Source organism: Cyprinodon tularosa, unplaced genomic scaffold, assembly GCF_016077235.1.
Source record: "Cyprinodon tularosa strain WSP-4 unplaced genomic scaffold, ASM1607723v1 ctg354, whole genome shotgun sequence".
NCBI classification, from domain to species: Eukaryota; Metazoa; Chordata; class Actinopteri; order Cyprinodontiformes; family Cyprinodontidae; genus Cyprinodon; species Cyprinodon tularosa.
Window position 1 is genome coordinate 114804 of NW_024039068.1, and position 21525 is coordinate 136328.

Below are 21525 nucleotides of genomic sequence, written 5' to 3' on the forward strand. Positions count from 1 at the left end.
TATTAGGCTCAGTCAGAAACCTTTAGAATGAAAAAGATAGAACCAACGCAGCTTAGTTCTCCGTGGAATAGAATAACCCACTGCAGGGTGTGGACTTTTAAACTTTCCACACCTTTTACCTGGTCATTAGACACTAAGAAAAAAATCAAAATGCCTATTATAACCTTTTTAAACATGTATGAAAGAGTAACTAATTAAAGACAACTAAAGCCAGTGGCTCTGTTGATGACAGACTACAAGTCTTTTCAGGATGTGGTTGTTGGTAATTCAGAGTATAGTTTCCTTTTGGTAAAAATATGTTAAAGACTAAAACCTATTGCATGGTCAATATGCTCTCAAGAGATGAAGGGCTGCGTGCGAGACAAATTTTAATAGTTTAGTCCCAACAGTGCATTCCTAAATAATTAATTGGCTGCATTCAGCAATCTTAAGGCTTACGTTCCTAAAAATTGTTACAGAAGTTTCCCTTTCCTGCTTTAATATTTACATACATTATCAAGACGTATTGCACATAATGTCTTATTTGTTACCTTCAAGGAAAAATAACATGTAGTAGATATTATATTAGATTTTTCAGTATTTAAAAAGCCAATCACCATATAGACCCTATAAAGGGGGAAAAAAAACATATTTCAGTTACTGACTGATAAGTGAAGATACAACTTACATGGCCCCACATATATTTTCTTCTTACCTGTATATATCTGTCGACAATTCCTTCTCTAACCTCAGCCTGAAACCATATTCTGTTGCGACTCCAATGCAGACCGCACAGAGCACAGAGTATTTTCTGTCTGCATTCATGATTGGGAGAAATCTTTTAATATGTAAATGGTTCATCATGCAACTTCCTACAGTCTTCAGGTCAGCAGATCAGGGTTGCATTCAATTAGGGCACAGCATAGCACCAGAGGAGCTAAACTTAGCTTCCTCCACAGCTGTACTGTCACAGATAACGTGCTAATGATGTGAATTCAACTGACATGTTTATGTTTTTATCAGTTTCTGCTCCCATTTAAAGACAATTACAGGGGTTACTATTTTTATTTTTATGCTTCAAATGAGAAATATTCTCAGCTTGCAAGAAATTAAAACAACAAAACTTTCCTTTAACTTCAGTTTGCAAAATACGCATTTAATGACCTTGCCCACAGAAATCTCTGCAAAAACATCTTACATTCTCTGTTTTACGTGAATGAATTATTATTATTTTTTTTATGCTTTTTTTATTTCAGATGATCCAGACCAGCAAGGTGCTGCTGGAGAGCTCTGATGGTGTGTATGAGAGGATTTTGCAAGCTCAGAGAGCAGGTAAGGCATAAGCATAAAAATTGTATTTTTAGTTATATATGTCTAAATCAGAGCAGATTTTGACCAAAACAGGAAGGACGGTTTGGTTTCTTTTTACTCGTGCACTTTTTAAATTTGCATTTTTGGAGAACGTTTCACTGTATTAAAATGTTATTAAAACTATAGTAGATCACAGTAGTGGAATGACTTTCACCCCACAGCTTCTCATGGATCCATACAAAACAACAGTTATCATTTAACTTCCTTTTGACTATATTCAGCGCTGGCCTTTTTATTTGTTTCTATGACCTCATTCTTGCATTACAAATTCACAGCTTTGACCCAGCCTTTAGTTTTATCTTCAAGCGCGTTGTGACATATTGACTTAGTGAGGTCAGGGACAAAGTTTATTCAGTTCACACACTTGAGGAAACATGCTGAATAGACAGTTCTCTCTACTTTCAGTTATGCCAATTTAAGTGAAAAGCAGATTATTTTTATTTAGGTATACATGCAATTCTAAACATCTTTGTCAATCTCATCACAGAAAATTTTGGTAACATAGCCAATTATTTTTTAAATAAGTGAGTCTGTGGATGTGCTTAATACGATTATACTAGGGCTGCAACTAGCGATTATTTAAAAAATCGATGAATCGGACGATTATTTTTTCGATGAATCGATGAATCGGACAAAAAATATTTTTTATATTAACCTCTTTATTCCAAAATAAACATTTTAGACAGAACAAACAAGCACACAAGTACAGGTTGCTCATTAACTGTACTGGTGCAATATGAAAAATAAATGTTTGTGTTAAAACTACGCAAACTTACATGAGAAATGTAGCTGTACATCCACAAAATATAGGGTACTTTGTTTCATAAAGCGCAAAAAAGACATTTTTGTTTTTAAAAGCCCCTAAGGGGTTCAAACAATAGGCCCCCCCATTTCAACAAATGAGTTTTTTTAGACCAGAAGAGTTCTGCCTTTTAAGACAGGAAAGTATAGCAGTTAAAGTTGCTACTTGAGAAAATACTGAACCATAGAGATAAAAATAGCCCTGTGATTCAAATTATAAATTGTATTTGGAATAAAAATGAGAGAACTAGGGGTGGTAAAAAACACATCCTCCAAAGACAGATATTTACATGGGAATGTGGCATATAATTAATTGACATATTACTGATCTTGCTGGATTTTATTCTGCTTTACTTCCATAAATTGCAGGATCTTCTTTACTTTATCTTTGCCAGAAGATTTAAACTTTAAAAGCCTTGCCCTCATAATTTGCAAGTTAATTTATTTATAAAGTAAATGTAAACGCTGCTTAAGCTAATTCAAATGAAATTAAAAGTAAAATAAGTAGCCAACCTTATCACTGTCTGTAACCTACTAACACGGTAAGGAAAGCATCAGATGAGCTACCTGAGAAACTAACGTTACGTTTCCCCACTTTAAAACCAAACAAACATGGTGGTTCCGTGCCATGTTAATTTCTTTTGAAAAAAGTTGCATGTTATCACTTTTTTCGCTTTACAAAGCGCAGGCTATTTTAATTATTGTGATCAATTTGCGCCGTCAATCCCGGTGCATGCGCGCTTCATTTGTAGTCTGGACGCTGAGGCTCTGACTGCAGCGCTGAGAGGGACTCCTGCGGGGAAACGCGGTTGGGATGGGGGAGGCGCCCCACGGCAGAGTAGGAACGATACATGCTTTCACGTAAGAGTCTCCAAAAGCCGCCAGTGACACCGAAAAAAGTCGCCAGATTTGTCGGTAGTCGCCTTTTTGAAAAATAGTCGCTGGAGGGGTCTGAAAAGTCGCTGAGTTGGCAACACCGCACCTGCGGTGCTGACTCGCTCTGCCATATTTTTTTTTCTTCCTCTTTCAGTCAAGAGGCAGTGATGACGGCGCGGCGGATGACGCAATAATCGCGCGACACAACTAATCGATGATGAAATTCGTTGCCAACGCTTTTAAAAGTCGATTTTTATCGATTTTATCGATTCGTTGTTGCAGCCCTAGATTATACAATAAATGGATGGAGCATTATTACCACAACTAAACCTCCTTGTATTTTATAGGAATAGAAACATTTAGTCTAGTGGAACTAGACTAGACTGTGACTACACAAAATGTATATTTTTTTGCTTTTTCAATTTGGAAATGGTTTAACATGGATCTTTAAGCCTATTCAACTACATCTAGCTAACATATTTTTCTTCTATGTAATTTTATTGCATTTAGTTTGATGCCATAAAGTAGCTGCATTAAATCAGTGTTTCTCAACCTTTCAAGGTGCCACCCCCAATTTAACATGCACTGCTGTCCACGACGCCCCTCCAACGCATGTATCCATATAATTATACGTCACATTTACACAACCAGACAATCTTTTATCAACTCACTTCAGTTTTTAGTCTCTTTATCATTTTATTTAAAAATAAAATTGGATTTATTTTAAAAACATGAAGCATCATCAAGAGGGAAACTTTCCAAACAGACCCCTCAGTTTCTGGTTAAAAGTTTTAACAAATAAAGGCAAGTTTTTAATTTCTTTCTAATACATGATAACAGTGTGTTTTAAACTTAAAATTTTATTTCAAAGATGTATGTTTCTGAGAGTTTAAACATAAAAAAAAAAAAAAAAAAATCTGCAACTATTTAATGTAACGGTTGGCTCTGCTTGTTTGAACAAAGCAGATTTTTGGCTTTATTTTAGACTCATCCACACGGAGATCATTCTCAACTCTGAGGAATCCGTATTTGTTTTTCATGTATTATCAGTGCAGAAAGGTCAGACATGGGGATGCAAATGGCAACAGTTCATCAGTTGCAGCTTTTGACAGTGTTGCATACTCTGTTGCTACTGACATCCAGAAGTCTTTCAGTACACATACAGGGAACTAGCAGTCTGTAATGTGCTATCAGAGGAAACATGGAATAGGGAGTCTTGCTGCTCTGATGGCAGGTGATGCGCATAGATGGTGGAGATCGGCTGGCGTATCCAGTCTTTTCCGGGGTGTCTTCATTTGGGAAATACTTATTGAAACTGTCAAGGAGGCTCCAGAGGTGAGAGGCAATCATTTATTTAATAGTTTGAATGCTGTCCTCAAGCTCTGGGAAAATTTCAACCCTTCTCCAATCCAATCGCACAGCCCACCGCTCAGCTTTCTCTTAAATGCTATATGCTATATTAGTTGACAGAATAAAACAGTAGTGTTATGGCCCAGTAGGGACATGTTTAAGCTGTTTATTATGTCCAAAATGTTGGCTTGCAACCCATTTTGACTCTGTCAAATAATCAGCAGATCATGTGACTGTCTGATAAGAATATGCTGAACATCCTAACGCAGTTCAAAGAGCCTCATTAAAACTTGGGCATGAGAAAACCACCTTAGAAGAATCTCTCATGCACAAATTAGAATGTTGTCTGCCTGGCTCTGTGTTTCCTGGACGGGGCCGCCTTTTACATTTGCCTTTTGTATCTCTGCTCCTGTCTCCTTGAACCCCGGTCGGCCTCGGCAGATGGCTGCTCACACTGAGCCTGTTTCTGCTGAAGGTTTTTTCCTATTAAAAGGCAGTTTTTCCTCTCCACTGTTGCTACAAGCATGCTTAGTGTGAGGGATTGCATTCGAGTCAATGAGTCAATGCAATCAACTGGTTTTCCTTAGATAGAAAACTTTGAATCAATTTGACTGTATGATCTGGTTGAAATGTAAAATGTCTTGAGATGACGTGTTGTGAATTGGTGCTATATTAATAAACTGAATTGAATTGAATCATACAAACGGTGCATTGATGCAGAGTATTTTAAACAAAAAATTAAGCAGTAGTCTATTGTTTATTTGAAATTATATAATCTAATATTAATCTAACAATTCTTACTTAATAAAAAGCCTGAGACCAACTGCTCACTCTTATGGTTGGAAGTTAGATTCATTTTGTGCATTTATATTTTTCCCATAATTATTTAACGGCTCCAGAAATAATCTTGTGACACCAATTGGGGTTGTGACCCCAAGGTTGAAAATAGCTGCTTTAAACAATGCAAAGAAATAAGGGGTAATTTCTTTTTTTAGTGATTGAAATTCTGTGCATAGTAAATGTAAAAGTTCCTGCTGCAGCTAAACTGTCTTTAAGTTAGACACAATTCTGTAGTGGTCCTGAATTTTGTTTAATTTCCTCTGCAAAAGTCTTAAACAAATGATGAGCCTACCTTCTTGCACATACTAGAGAACATCAGACTATCACCATAGTGTAAATATTGAGATGTGGTTTAAACAGTTGTTTTGGTCATGGCCTAACAATAGTGTGCATAACTTGAACTTGTCTGTGTTCGGCCTAAAATGTTCGGTCAGAATGACCCTGTTTTATCTGAACAGGGTTTATGTTTTCATCTTCCAGAACCAAAAAAATAAAGACAGCTTATGTTTTTTTATGCACATATGTAAATGGACAATTCCAATTCTGTGGAGCTTCCTATCAGTCACTTATCATCTCTAGGATTCCTAAAAGTAACTCCTGTCATGTGTTGTTACATGATTTTCCACTTAACATCATTTCTTTTCTTAATGAAATTAGCTCTGATTAGTTCCGTTGTGCTTCAGGACGTGAAGTAATATGCATATTGTCAATTGTCCTTTAAAAGCTGATAACATGCATGTTTTGAATATTTGCCATGTGCAATACATGTGATGTGTAATTGCCTCATTTCAAGGCCTGTGCAAAACTTGAAGAAAAACTAAAGCTGGTTATTAAACTGTGTTGGTTGAGGGCTGATCTAAAACTTCCAGGACATTTTATTTTGGAGACTGGAGTTGGCTACATCTGATCTACTATATATGCTTTTGATGTTGCGTCCTGAGTTTGTCTGCTGAATGATAAACACCCCAAAGGCACCCTATTTTTCTTTTGAAACAACTTGCATCTTGATAAGCTGGCAGCAAAGCCCCAAGCCGACCAAACAACTTCTCCAGAGTGTGCACGGAGGCTTTGGGGGGCTTTCAGTTTCAAAGAGCCTTTGTACATGATTATCTAATATCAGCTGGAGGAAATACAACTCCCAACAATTCCAAAGTAGGACACAACTGATGGCAAACCCATGAATTTGAAAATATTATACATTTTTCCATCCAGAACTGTCAGATTTTTCATCCTAGTAATGTGTTTGGGTGCATGCATTAGTGCAGGAGAACTAGCTTGTGCTGCTGCTTCTACCTCTATGTGTGCATATCGTGTGGTTTTGTAGAAACTGGGTCAGTACAAACCCGATTCCCTGTTAAGAAAGCAGACCGTTTCAGCATCAACAACTCCTAAAGTTGTGAATAATCCATCACATCAGGTCAGACAGGCCTCACATTCCTCTCAGGAAATAAAAGGCACTGTCGGATCGTGCACAGCCAGGTGTTGGTAGCACTAATGGGGGATGTCACTTCATCTAACAGACTCTCACTAAGGTCCCACTTAGCATTCAAGGCATCTGGATAGCCGAACCTGCTGAACAACACAATTAGCACACAAGATGTTTCTAAATGCCAAGTGCAGAATTACTGTCTCCTCCGTAGACTACAAAGAAAAAAACGACCAAAGATCAAACAGTTTGAGAGATCTAAATGCTTACTCAGTCTTTATACAACCTATTTTTACCTACCGTATTTTCACGACTATAAGGCGCACTTAAACGTCTTTTTTTTCCCTCAAAATGTGCGGTGCGCCCTTTGGTGCGGTGCGCCTTATGTGTGTTGTAACTGCGACTTTTGAGACCACCTCATTGAGGAGATGATGAAAGAGTGGCTGAATGTAAGGAGACCAGGTGTTTTTTTTCCACTCATCACCATCGCTGTTAATATGTGACTCCATGCGTGCCCATCTCACAGCTGATGTGAAAAACATGGGGAAACAAATTAAGGCTTTGCTCGCTGTTCAACCGCTCGACATCGGTGTGAACCGGACCCAGCAGGTGCAGCAGAAGCAGCGAGTTTACATGCAAAGTCAATGGTTGACGCGCGTATAGGTGCAGCAAAAGGTCCCGCAGCGCATTTTGAGCAGCAGGTGCAGTGCGTCGGGAGCGTTTAAGTATCTGACGCACCGCCAACGCGCTGCTGCTGCTCGAGATGGAAAAATTGAAGTTTTGCTGCTGCACGCGCCGCATCAACCAATCAGAGAAGCTGATCTGGGAGCTGACAGCGAGACAGACACAGCGCTCTGATGACATTAACGTAAATGAAAAAGGCTGGATGGATGAGGAGATGATGAAAGGCAGGTGTATGTGAGGAGACCAGGTGATTTTTTCCACGCATCACCATCGCTGCGTGCCCATCTCACAGCCGATGTGAAAAAAAAAGGTGAATCAAATGAACGCTGTGCTCGCCGTTATCCCGGGGGGTCTGACAAAGGAATTTCAACCGCTCGACACTCAGTGTGAAGCGGCCGTTCAAAGTAAGGCTGCGAGCGGCGTGGGAGCGATGGATGACAGACGGAGACCACAGTTTCAGGATAAGTGGAAGGCAGCGCCGGGCAAGTTACGCCACCGTTTGCGGATGGATTGTAGATGCTTGGACTAATGTGTCTGCTGGCTCTATTGTTCAAGCTTTCGCAAAAGCCGGCATTATTTCTGAGGAGCCGCGCTGCACGGAAAGTGACTCTGACAGCGAAGAATGGGAAACTGGCATGTCTGATTTAGCGCAGCTGTTTAATTCAGAAACAGAGGATGATGACTTTGGTGGGTTTGATTAATACTTTGTAATAAATACATGAATAAGGCACAAACATACTCAGTTTTGCTCCCGCTCTATTTTTCTACCTGAAAACTTAATTCAACAGCAGCCTCTGGGCGGGTCTCCTCCTCTTCGGCGCGGTGGCTGGCAGGTGTTTTTTCATCTAAATAATCTAAATCTTGCAGCTATATTTGCTGTGATCAGTGGGAATAAAGTAGTTTTAATATGTTTTTATTTTGGGCCCGCTGTATTTTTAAAATACGCAGTAGAGCTATTTAAAGGTAGTAGAGGACATGTACCTGTATATAAAAAATGCGCCCTATAGTCCGGTGCGCCTTATGTGTGTGTTAAATACAGAAATGGCACACATAACTGAGACTGCGCCTTTTAGTACGGTGCGCCTTATGGTCGTGAAAATACGGTAGTTGTAATTCCTGAGTGCATCAGGAGAGTATTCACAGCACTATATTTCCACATTTAGTTATGCTACAGCGTTTTTCCAAAATATCATTCCTGCACATAATTAACCTGGCCTGCAAGCAAGGGTGTTCCAATACATCTTTTTCATTGTCATTACAGTACCTATATTGTGGCTTTAACTATTAAATCAGACCAATTTCTAATATTGATATTGGATGGAACATCAGTATTTGTGTGTTCACAAACATACAAGAATCTTTCTTTACTCAATCTCCCCTCAAGTAACCAAGAATCAACTCATAATGGGTTGGTCACATTGCAGTATTAACCCACCAACCAAAATTAGTTGAACAGGCAATGAAAAGATGTCCAAGCACATCTACATTTCGTTGAACCGTCAACGATGAAAAGTCATAATTTTTAGGTTGTTGAAAAGACGTTGGAAACTGGGTTTGCAATGTCTTTTCAACGTCTATTATTGGACTTAAGTGGGACAAAATCAGACCAAACAAACAGCCTAATTTTCAACAACTATTTTAAAACTAAATTAAGACAGACAGACCAGATTTAGTCTAAAAACTAACGTCTAAATTACGTCTTGTGTTTGGGGGAAAGCTTTAGGAAGGACATACAGCTGTAAAGAAAGCAAGAGCTTCCGAGCCCACAGCTGAACTAAACTTAACATTGCAGAAGAGGAAGATGCAGGCATAACCTCTGCTATAACATTGGTTTTGTCAGGATCCAAAACTTCCGAGTTTTTTGACAAAGATTTCTGTGCATTGTTACCTCCTAGCTGGCTAAAACATTTACCTGACTCTCCCACTTTTCCCTCAACAGATTTGGGAGTAGGCTTATTGATCTGGCTTGCCATGCTACTAGACAAAAACCCCTAATGACACATAAGAAACAGTTTGAGATTGTTGCAAATCTACTACAATAGATGATTAAGCAACAACCCCATGGTCACTCTTTCGGAGCTCTTGTGTCCCTTCATGTTAAGAAAAGAACAAAGTCCAGACATCCAACCATCTTTGTAGTAGTCCAACATTCAAGCCTGTGTGGTAGAGTGGCTAGAAGAAAGCCACTCAATAAGGAAAGGCACATTACAGCCCATATGGAGCTTGTTAAAAGACACCAGATGAACTCTCAAACCATGAGAAACAATACAAGGCATCATGTTTTGAGGAAACAAGACAATTTTATCTCCAAGTCAACACCATCCCTAATGTAAAGCATGGGAGGGCAGCATCATGCTATGGGAAGATTTGTCAGCAGCAAAAACTGACAAGCTTGTCAGGAAAATGCAGCCATAAACGGACATCCTGGGTGAGAGCAAGGATTGCAAAGGATTGGTTACAAACCACTCTGCAAGTCCTGGATCCTCTCTGCAAGAGACCTTTAATGTGGGCCCACAGTGGTCTTTTAGGTTGGGGGTCCTAAACCTTAGCTCTGCTTAAGGACACCTTAGACACTAGTGAGGTCAATGGACTCTAGAGAACATGACTTCATGCTTAGGAGGAAGGAGGACATATCTAGAAGGCCCAGGCCCCTGGAACTCAAGCACGAGAATTGAGGAATCCTGCACTAGGATGGCACAAGGTAGTAAGTTTGCTTTAGGATTTCAAATCTGGGGTGTAAATCTTGATATATCTTCAACTTGAAATTAGTTCTGAAACCCTCTGAGTTTTAACACTTGCTTAGTCCTGTGGGGTCTCTGCTATATCTTTTTGTCATGCTGGGGTCACAGACTGAAAATGTAACCATTGCTTTATGGAGATCTGAAAATTGCTGTGTACAGACGTCTATCATCCAATTTGTTTAAACTTAGCATGTATTGTAAATACAGAAAAAAAACATGTTCCATGTTGTCATAATGGGGTATTAAGTGCAGAAATTTGAGACAAGTAAAATGTAGGAAAAAAGAAAAACGCTGTACATCCCAGGCTGTTTCAGAGTCCTTTGAAAATTAATATTTGCTCTCACGAGTAGCAGCTTTTAATAGCGTGTCACCTTGTGAAATAAGCCTTAAGGAAGGAGGTGGATTTGTTGCAGGAAGAGCTGTTTTTTCCTGCATTATGCCTCTGATGTTTAAGAGAAAGACATTCTATACTGTCTCCCACTGAAAATAAACAAAGGCAATCACAAATACTGTCAGTTTTTTTCTGACAGCAGCACCATACACTGGGCAGAGCGGCAGCATGACATCTATCACTAACACAGATGTGTCCATTTATCAAACACACGTTATCCAAACTCCTTTTCTGCTCTGCTCACATCTCAGCTGCAACGGATTAAAGCTGAATCTGGGTAGGATTGTTATACAAAGGCAGAAATTGAATTAAAGTCATGTTGGGTTTGGTCTCCCTATTTTCTAATGCATGGGCACATGGAAAACATTAGTAAAGCATATATTGAAGTACTGGAAATGTGTTTAAATGGCAATTAACTATTATTGAATGTAATCATGTTGTAATATATAGTGATATTGAAATATTGTCCAGCCTTTTGACCACTTCTGTAGTCTGCTTTGATCCCACTTTTGCTCTCAAAACAGCTCTGACCCGTTTTGAACTCTGTCCACCTGGCTTAGCTTTTAGATGCCGATCCTTTACGATTTAATTTGCATGGTACGGCCGGTTTGCTGGTCCAGCACATTTCTCATTTAACATATATATTTATATATATAATATACACATCCTGTATAACAATTACCTTAAACTGATCTAGAGCACTTCTTTAGTATTCTGTTATCTGTTAGAATCTACTTTAGGGTTGTATTTGCAAAACAATTGCAATTTCCAAATCACATAAACATTCATTTTTGTTCACATTGCAATTAGTTAGAGTAAGATGTGCCATTTCTCTATCCAGCCCTTATGGTGGTGGTAATACTCTTCAAGTAGGTTTTCCACCTCGCAGCAAGGAAAAAGGTTGCTTTGAGCAGATCCATGCATGATAGCTACAATGCACTTTACCACCCATCAGTAAAGCCCTGTAACAATAGACTCTAGGAGAGCATTCAAGGCCATGAAAACAATAAAACCCTCGAGACAAACAGGAAAGCTTTGCCGGTTGTCTGGTAATACTTTGGTTTTTATAAAGGTGACTTATCATTAACCTTGGGTTTTGAATTTTTGATTAATAGAAATGTTAGATTTATGTTTATGTTCAACAGCATTCTTTCTTCTTTTATTTTAATTAGACCTTGTATATGAATATTTAAATCTATACTATGTATTTGATGCTTATAGTTACTACAGATGTCATCAGATCCTTAATCTTTATGAGGATGCTGTGCTGCAGCACACCTAACTTAATATAGAGATTAGGAGATGCATGTGAGGCAGTTTAACCATTTGATTCGGCTAAAGGTGCCATGGTAGAACCCAGCTGTTCTTTGATTCCAGATGGAGACCAATGCTTTAGTGGGTGTATAACACATTATGGGCTTTACTCTTCCTGAGCAGAACGGCAAACTGACTAACCAGCAATTATCAGCTTGTTTTATTAGCGTTATTCTTTAAAGGCAAAACTGGACTGCACTAAAGTTGCAATAATCTGTGCAATAAGCATTTGAAAACTATCTTCACAGCCAGAACTTTTTTCTTAATAAAAGTTAAATCTTTTGGAATCTTTACTTTAGATACCATTAGAGTGATAACTGCTCCATCCCTAGCACTCTCTTACCTCTATGATTCACCTTTAGATGGTATAATATAGAATTAATTATAAGTCAAACAGTTTTACAAGATTTAAGTTTAGGTCATCTGTCTGAAATTCCAAACATAGAGGATCTGGGATTTGTCACATGCTAGCAGTATTTCAAACCACCATAAGAATCTGAGCAAATCCAGACCTTGCTTGTCATATACATCCATTAATTAAATATTTTTGGAAAGGAAAACTGTCCTGTAAAGAAATGAAAAAGATTATAAACATTTTTAAGCATTATACAAAATGTCAGGAGTTTCCAATTTGATTTCCTGAGGTTCCCTGCTTGGCTAACCTGCATGTACCTGTTCAAAGAAGTAAAGAGTTTTAAGGGTTTTGTGTCTTGTGTTTTGTTTTATATTTTTGTGGCAAAATGAACTTGCTGGCCAAATTTTTTTTATTGTGACAATCTTGGTGTTCCCTATCTATTTTATGGAGGAAAAAACTCCCCATTTTACAACAGATTTTCCTTTAAGAATCCAAAAGTTTTTGGTTTTATCCTTCAGATTATCACAGCTGAAATATTTCCTGTTCAAACATTCAAATATGTTTAAAACTAAACTTAAATTCTTCTTGATGGATGATTCACATCATATCTTAAAGTATGGCTTTAAAGTTAATTACATTTAATGGCTTGATTTACATTTTGACTAAAAATTATCCCAAAAACAATAGATGATCAAACAATTTTTTATAAAATAATATTCTGGTTGGTATTATGCTTTGCAAAGATGCTCTAATTTTGTAAGGTCTCTTGATTAGTCCCATTTTTTTTTTTTTTTTTTTTTTTTTTTATATACAGTTTTACAATTATTTGAAAGAAATAAAAAAATTATGAGTTAAAAATAATGTTCAAGGCAATAGATCATCTGTGATTCCAAACTAAAATGAATAAATAATATAACAATATGATAAATACAATAATATAATACATTTTTGATTGAAATAATCCAGATTTTATCAATGGCCTAAGTAATAGCTATAATCTCTGCTCTAAAATCAAGCAGCCCTTGAATAAAGATCCCTTTCCCTTTGTTCTTTAGGGTGCTACAGATGTTTTTATGAAAAAAAAAAAAGGTTATGTTGTCTCAGTTTTCAAAGCATTTTGGGAAGTTTTTATGTCACTATGAACCTCATTTAGCTGTAAAGGGCAATTACTATTACTATTAATTATTTTACTGTTATGGAAAACATGTTGACAGTTCCTCATCTGGGGGAATGACGGCTTCCCCTCTGAAAGCCATCTTCAGTTATCTGTGCTTTCTTTTCAAATGTGTGTCTAATTTAGCTCCATCCGTCAGTGTCAGCTCAGTCATCTATTGATGAATTTGTAATTAACTTTTAAAAAAATGTGGGTCATTCTCTGAGATGCACATTATTGTGGAGTCATCTTTCAGTGTGAGAATCCCTTACTGTATAGCCCTTATCCTGCACCAGTTCCTTATGCTTTGCTAAGGGAAAGCTTCCCCTTTTCTTCTCCGCCAGACTCCATACAGTGTTGCTAGGCAGCCCCTGCTGTGTGTGTCTGCATGTGTGTTTGTGTCAGAGAGAACCAGAGGAAGCGCTGCACCTTCCTTATGACAGTCACGGCTCATGTGCGCAGCAGCAGCTGCTGCATTTAAAGTTGTAAAGCTGAAACTGAAAATGAAGATATTTGCATGCTTAAAGCAGTTTTCATACATTCAGTATGTGAGCAGCATATGGTGATTTTTCTGAGATGGCAGAAAATCATGTGAGGTCCGAAACCTAAACTTTTAATCCTCAGTGTCTGCATGGTGATTCCTCATGAAGGGGTTTTTCTTCACCACCCCCCCTCTGGTGCATGTTTCCATGGCAACAATGCAGACAGGGTCTTCGAGCCGCCCTGAGCGGAAATGTCTGTGTTCTCTGTAGGGCTGTTGTAAACGAATATTTTAGTAATCGAGTAATCTATCGATTATTCTTACGATTAATCAAGTAATCGGATAAAAAAAATTTATAAAATAAACTATTGGCAAATCTGCAATAACACCAGTTAGTCCAGATCAGTCCAATATCTCCTTTTTGAGCATCCCTAACAGTTAAATGTTTGTAGTTTAGAAAGTTTACTTGTAACAGTAGTTTGCTTTAACCTGATGAAAAGTTATAAGATATTAAATTATATTCAAATACTAAAGTGGCAGGCTCATAAATATGCTTATAAAAATGTCTAAATGTAAAGGTTTGAGTTTGTACAGAGTTCTGCAGCCTTAACTAGTCATGATAAAATGCAAAAATGTTGCTATTTTTATTAAAACGATGCTATTATTTATTCTTGATTGCTTAGGTATAAACAAATATAGAATTACTACAAAAAATATTAATCAAAAATTTTAATTCATACATAACAGTAGCGAGAAGAAAAGACTGTAACTTTTCAGGATGGAAAGACACCAATAAATAAATGCTTTTCAGCTTATGCCTGTAATCTGTTGCTGCGTATTTTTATTAACAAACTTACATTAAGTCCTGCATAATTTCTCTCAGTTCCACCCTCACATACAATTTACACTACACCCGGTTAAGTAACCGCTATGTTTAGATGTAACGTTAGCAAAATAATGTGCCTCAATTTACATCTATCACATGGCAGATTATCACACAACGTAGTTAGCAAAGAGAACATAAACGTTACCTGTTGGCAACCGTGTACGAGTTGGATGCATGTAGCGGGTGTTTTCTCTTCAGATGCTGCAACATTGATGTCGTGCTGTTGTGGTACGCCAATTCTGCTTTGCAGGGGATGCATTTCGCTGTGTTGTCCTTTCTGTTTAGCCTAAAATGTTCCCAAACTTTGGACATTTTTTGTCGCTTTCGGGGTTCTCCTTCTGAGCTTTCTCCGGTTCCCTCCATAGCTACAAACTTAGCACAAGCGCTCCAGGCGCTAACGGAAGTGGTAGCGTTGTGCAACACAGAAACCCTCCGGCTAGACCAGTGTGCTGCGTATTTAACAGCATTGCTTATTACAATAGAATAAATTTAGCGAAGCTTCGAGGCAGATAAATTTCCTCGAGGATTTTTTGTAATCGAGTTACTCGAGTTACTCGATGAATCGTTTCAGCCCTAGTTCTCTGAAGGAGTTTCCGTGCAGAAGCCTGTCACAGCTCTGTGATTTGTGTTACATATCCTCTGGGGTGTGGGGTTCCTGCAGACTCTACATGAAACATGTCCTCACTTAAGGACATGTCTCATGTTGAAGTAGCCCCTCAGGTGACAAATGTTGGAAGCTGAGATGCTGAGCCACTTGAAAATAGTTTCATTTGTGTGTCATCCATTTAGCTTTCGTTATATACGCTTTGCCAGTATGTTTGTTTATAATGCACTTTCTGACAATGCTGTTTATAAAAAATACTATAAGATTTAGCAAATTATGACATTAACATTATTAACAAAACTGCATTTCTCACGTACTACAAGTTACCTTTCATTTAAATACAGAAGATTTTTTTGTTGTTTTATCTTTTAGTGCAGTAATCCTCTTACAGACAAGTACTGCACCTCTCTGCTGCTGCAAACAGTTTTAACTGTCATCTTTGCTCAGATGGGTTTCCTCACAGTAAAAACAAGCCTGGTCTCTAGTCTCAGATCCTAGACTCCAGTCACCTCCTAGCCTCTTTCAATGAAGCTCTCCTAATCCTTTTATTTATCTTCTCTCTCAGCAATGGAGTTTCATGAAAACCTGCATGATCTGGCTGTGAAGGAAGGGTTAAAGGGCAGGAAGCTGCATAAGGCCGTGGAGAGCTTCACATGGAACATCACCATTTTGAAGGTGAGAATCTTTGACATCCTTAACATAACATTTAACCTAACACTTCTTTCATTTAGAAAAACTGTAATTATGTCAGATTCGTAAATGGAATAAGTTCCTCAATGCGTCATCTGCTGCAGATCAATTTTTGGTCTTTTATGGTGTTTTGGTCAAAAGGTGGGGCTAAAACAAGTTAAAATCCAAACAGCAGACTTCAAATAGAAACCTATATCTACCAGAAACAGCCTGTTGGTTGGCCAGTCTGGTTAGCTCCTTCTGACTTTGATTTCTTCACCTAATGTAGATTTTGTAGTGATGGAGAGATTGTGATGGTCCCGAAACCTGAACAACTTATTGGCCAGTTGCCTTCTTTTGTTAGAGGCAATAGAAACTGAAGGACATTTCTGACTTAATTTTTTGAATCGGCTGGAAAAATAATAAAGTTTCGGTTGTATACATTTTCAAAAACAGACACAAAAACAGGCACCGACATACAGTAGTTATTACCTAAACTATTACTTATAAAATGCGTGGTGTCATTTGGAAGGACCAATGGCGCCATATGCTGTTGTCTTCTTTTATCTTTGAGAGTAAATATTCCTAGACCTTAGCTGTGTTATTTTTCCTCATGAATGCCAGCCTATCCTAACTCCAGATGTTTTATGACAATATGTCACATATTTCAAAATGATAAAACTAAGCATCATTGCAGTTGCAGCTTTAGATTCCTGCTATCTGCTGACATCTACCTCCCTGATGTTGCAGCCTGAACGAACCGTGGACTTATGTGGAGAAAATGCTTTTCCTCCTGACTTTAATTTTAAACCCCTGACTGATTATAAAAAGAAACAACCTCAGGTCAGAAGAATCCTCCCTTCGTGAATAACGAGGCCTACCAGATTATTCTGGTTAGCATGACCTGGCAGTGCTTGTATAGCACAGTTTTTAGCTTATTGCAAGACGATGACCAGTGAGAGCAGAAAGAGGAAGAAATGAAACTCTTCTATGATGGATTCTTATCTCTGCAATAAAAGATTTTGGTTTTAAGGTTGTATTAATTAATACAATACCTTGCCTAATGATAATCTATACATATCACCTGTAATTTCCGACATTTAGTTTCAGATTTCTCAATTTCAGAGTCATTTGCATGATTTTTTGATGTGAAGGATTCTCCTCCTGTCTTGCTATAATCGCTCTGATCTGTACCCTCAGGGTCAAGCTGACTTATTAAAACATGCCAGAAGTGAAGTCCAAGAAAACCTTAAGCAGATCCACTACTCAGCGCTTACCTGTAATCTGAGCAAAGGAGGAGCAGTGGGCAGGTCCTCCGGCTCCTCAGACTCCAAGAGCCGGCGCAGCCTGGAGGCCATTCCTGAAAAGGCCACAGGGGAGGAGGAGCTTACAGACAAGGAAAACTGAAGACTGCGGCAGCAGCTGCTCTCCCTAGAATCCCTTCTAAACTGTTTTCTTTCTGAATCTCTAAGTCGTCAATCTCCAGCCTCCATCATGGACTTTTCTCAACCAAAAGCACAGTTTAAACTTCTTAGACAATTGAAGCAAATCAAGAGTGAAGGATCCGTCTCCTAAACATTTATTTACATTTTGTCAGATCAGGAGAACAGAAATAGATCATGTGACCTGTCAAAGTTCCTAATCGCAGCCAAATTGAACTGCTTTATGATGCTCCTGTTTCCCCTCCTGGATTGAAGCAGGACACCCGAATGGACCACCAGCCCCCGCCTCTTCCAGACTGACTTAATAGATGAGCACTTCTACTTAGTGGACCAGATGACAAAGAAGGCCTTGGATTATAGCAAGGATTTTTTTAAAGCACAATTTTTCCTGAGCTGTGAATGTAACGGAATAAGGAGTGGGAACAAAAAATGTTTAGAGTGAGAGTAAATAGCTGTTTACAATTCTGGACTTGTTTATGTTCTTGTCTGCCAAAACGGTAGTAAACTATGTGTATATACAGTTTCCTGTGACTTTTTTTCTGCAGAGTGCATCATTTTATTATTGTATACTTGGGGATATGAGATTTATTTTGTAAAAGTTTTATGGACACATCTGTGGAGAAACGGTTATATTTGTGTGGGATATGTCAAGAAGAGGGCTTTTCCTTAGAAAAACTTTGAACACGAGGAGACAGAATGATGCTAAAGACAGAGAGAGAATGTATCCATGTTGTTGTCCAGTCTTAGCGATCTGAACCAGCAGCTGCATGAAAGATGTTGTACTTTCTTTCTTTAGTTTCTCTTCTTTTTCAGGGCAAGTTTTACCAAAGTTATCTTTACCTTGAAGCTTAAAGTTCATTTTAAACCCCAAAAACCATTTAACTTATTTTAGATATGTGAACATAATAAATCAGTTGTTGCTGGTAGGAATCCACAGGCAGCTTTCAACACCTGCTGATCACCTTGATTTTGGATGCATTCACTGAAAAACAAAGGATTTCACTCTGAAGGAAACTATTTTATCTATTTGTTTTTGTTTTACTTTTTATTTAAAAATTTCGATTATTCACTCAAAAGAAATCCCCCCTTATGTTCTATATTTAGGGTAGTCACTATTAACTTAAAGTACCTAATCCATTATAGCTGCTGTCACGAGTAACATTTTTTGTGACAGACTAGCCCTTTTCCTGGGATATAAATCTTTTTCTGAAAGGATGGCCAAATATATTACTAAATAGCTTTGATTGCAAAATATTTAAATTAAATTTTTCGTTTGTTGTTTACTCATAACCTAGAATCTGTGTAACTTCATCTTCTCATTCTTTAACAGGACCGCTGTCGATTTGTTCCTCAAAACTTAAATCGGTTGCTATGTTTACCTTTTTCACTGTAGCAGCTAAAACGTCCTGCAGACAACGTGCCCCATTTGATTTCTTTCAGATGAACATGTCTAACAATGCCCTTTCTTCAATCATTTATTTTACTTAATATGTAAGGTGAAAAATACCTATGCCATATGTGGATTTAAATGCAAACATATTAGCAGTAATGTTAATAACTTATTAGGATTTAACGTTGAGTTTGAACACAGTAGAACACAACAAAATGTGTCTAACGGAAGGGCTGGCTGAACAAATATCCTGAACTATCCCTCAGAGGTGTTGATTGATTTTGATTTTCGGAAATATAAAAAAACTAACATGTTTGCCAAGACACATTAGAATAATTTCAATTATTGTCCACATGGCTTTACTTATTGTTTGTGTTTGGATTATTATCTAAAGCCTTATTAAAGATATATATTTGATAGTAAACTCAAAATGTGAAATAAATGTGTTGCTGGTAGCAGTCATGATTGCAACTGAACAGTAATTTATGAAATTGCACACTGACAACTAAAACTCATCTAAAAAAAAAAATCTCAGTTCCCTTCAGCATTTCAAACAACACTGTCTATGACAAGTGTGAGCAGGACCTTAAATAGCTTATTAATGTGCAAGTTTTCCATTGAGCACAATTAACAGTAAGAGGCTAACAGACATTGCATGTAATTGTTTCTACTATTATTAGTTTAATCACTGATTAGAGTTGTGTCGCTTATTCATTTCTCACTTTCTGTATCAGTCTCCCTTTTTATTCATGAGCCAGCTTTGTTTTATACACGATAAGGGTGCAAATGTTTTGTAGCTATTGTAAAGGACTCCACAGAAGTTAACAAAAACAAACGTATTTGAACTTAAATGTTCAATTATCTGAATGCATGTTTAGTCCAGTATTTCCTGTTGAGTTGGGAAATAACCAGAAATTATTTTAGCTCTTCTGGCATATAATAAATCTAACAATGTTTGGAATTTGTTCTCAAAATATTAACAATATCATGGCTGCACTTGTGAATTAGGACATCCCTTGTCAGTTTTTATTAATGTCTAAATAACTTAAGTGATGTAAACCTACCTAATAATGAACTTTTGTATGTTTTCATTGGAAAATGTTTGAAAAAAATAAAGAATAATATGAGTCATTTACATGTCCATCAGGATAGAAAGCCATGTTTACCTTAGGAAAACATCTAGAGTCATTTTTATAGCCATTACTCTGTGAACAATAGGGTACAAAAAAAGTTTGCTCAGGTCAACGCCGTTATTAAAATGACCCATTGTGTAGAAAAACTCTCCCTGTTCTTCCATTTATTAGTTAAACTGTCTTTAGATGTTTTAAATTTAAAGCGCAAACGCAAAAAGTCGCAGTTGATACTCTAATGCTAATTTAAACCCGTCATACTCTCATTATGCATCACAACATGCATATGGCAGGTATAGAAAATATAATCAAGAAATGTAACTGACCATTTAGTCCAACTGCAAAGACATTTGGTTTCTGCTTCAAGTAGCTGCAAGCCTCTTCTCTCTGAGAATCTCTTGCTGATTTTCAGTTTGTGATTCTGAGATCTTCAAAACGTACATCCTACCTACAGTAAACAGCAGTCAAAGACAAAATAACTACTCCACTTTGTCTGCTTAAAGCTAGTAACAGTAGACTGTCTAAAACAATCCACAATGTTGTATCTCTGCCTTGATATTTTCTGACTCCCATCAGGATTTGATCTTCCTTTACAGATCTCCATTGAGGGACTGAAAGATTAAATACTTAGAACATGATTAGAGTACAAAATAAAAGTTTTGGTTTAACTTTTTATTTTGCCGCAAATAAAAAAACTCATGATGGATAAAAATCATTAAAACAGCCAGGAATGTTTCCAAAAGTGTCGTACTGCATGGAAATCTGCAAAAAGGGTCTGATTATGACAAACTGAGCAGGTTTATAATCTCACAATCCAGTGTGTCAATACTAGATGGAAAATATGCATTGCTCTTAAGCGTAGGACTCTTTTATTCTCAATAGGTTCCTTTATGTTCTTAACTTCCCACACTCTGTGTAACAGCACCATATTACCATGATAATCCCACCATTAAGACCTATAGAATCAATAATCTTTACCGTCATTATGAAACCATAATACATATATAGAGCAATTCTGATAAGATCACACCATCCTAGTCACCGCAGCTACAGCAACAGAGCAGTGATACAGTGCAGCTTTTAAAAGAAAAACCTCAACTTTTAATACCTGAAACCTCATGTTAAATTTTATCCTTCATTTTATATTAAAGCAACCTGGATGTCATGCCCAAGAACACCTCACCGACCTCGTCACAGTTTTTCTGTATAAAGCATATATTAGCTTTTGTTTTAGTAGTTAATCTTTCCATCTTATTTAAACTAGGTATAAAGAAATTGATTGGTTTTTTTGTTTGTTTTGTTTTGAACATTTTCTTTAGTTTTTGATTTTGGGTGTTTGTTTTTCCTGCATAAGTGAATATAAGGCTGAACCAGCAGCAAATCCAATCCAGTTTATTTGCTTTTAAACGGAAACTCCCAAAGTTACACGTTTTATCATGAAATCAAATTTGTGTTTTATTTTTACCACATTTCCGTAAATAAAGCATTATATCACTTATTTTACCTGGTAAACATTAGCATTCTTTTTTGTCATTCCATTTTGCAGCATCTATTTTTGTTTCTGTCTGTTATATTTAAATATCGTCATTTGAATAACTCACAGAGGTGATTTCGAAGTAATGTATGATAAATATAACTGAAG

General features: G+C 37.3%; 1 protein-coding gene across 2 annotated transcripts in view; it reads left to right on the forward strand.

The window, feature by feature from the left end:
* Positions 1 to 17886, forward strand: part of LOC119790064 (inactive phospholipase C-like protein 2) — a 56683-nt gene extending 38797 nt beyond the window's left edge. The window contains exons 5-7 of one of the 2 annotated variants that reach the window (XM_038295388.1): positions 1236 to 1311; positions 15818 to 15927; positions 17122 to 17886. In XM_038295388.1, the coding sequence (XP_038151316.1) occupies positions 1236 to 1311; positions 15818 to 15927; positions 17122 to 17328 (393 nt within the window). In that variant the 3' untranslated portion in view covers positions 17329 to 17886. The remainder of the gene's footprint in view (positions 1 to 1235; positions 1312 to 15817; positions 15928 to 17121) is intronic. The other variant, XM_038295387.1, reaches the window with a different exon arrangement.
* The last annotated feature ends 3639 nt before the right edge of the window (positions 17887 to 21525 follow it).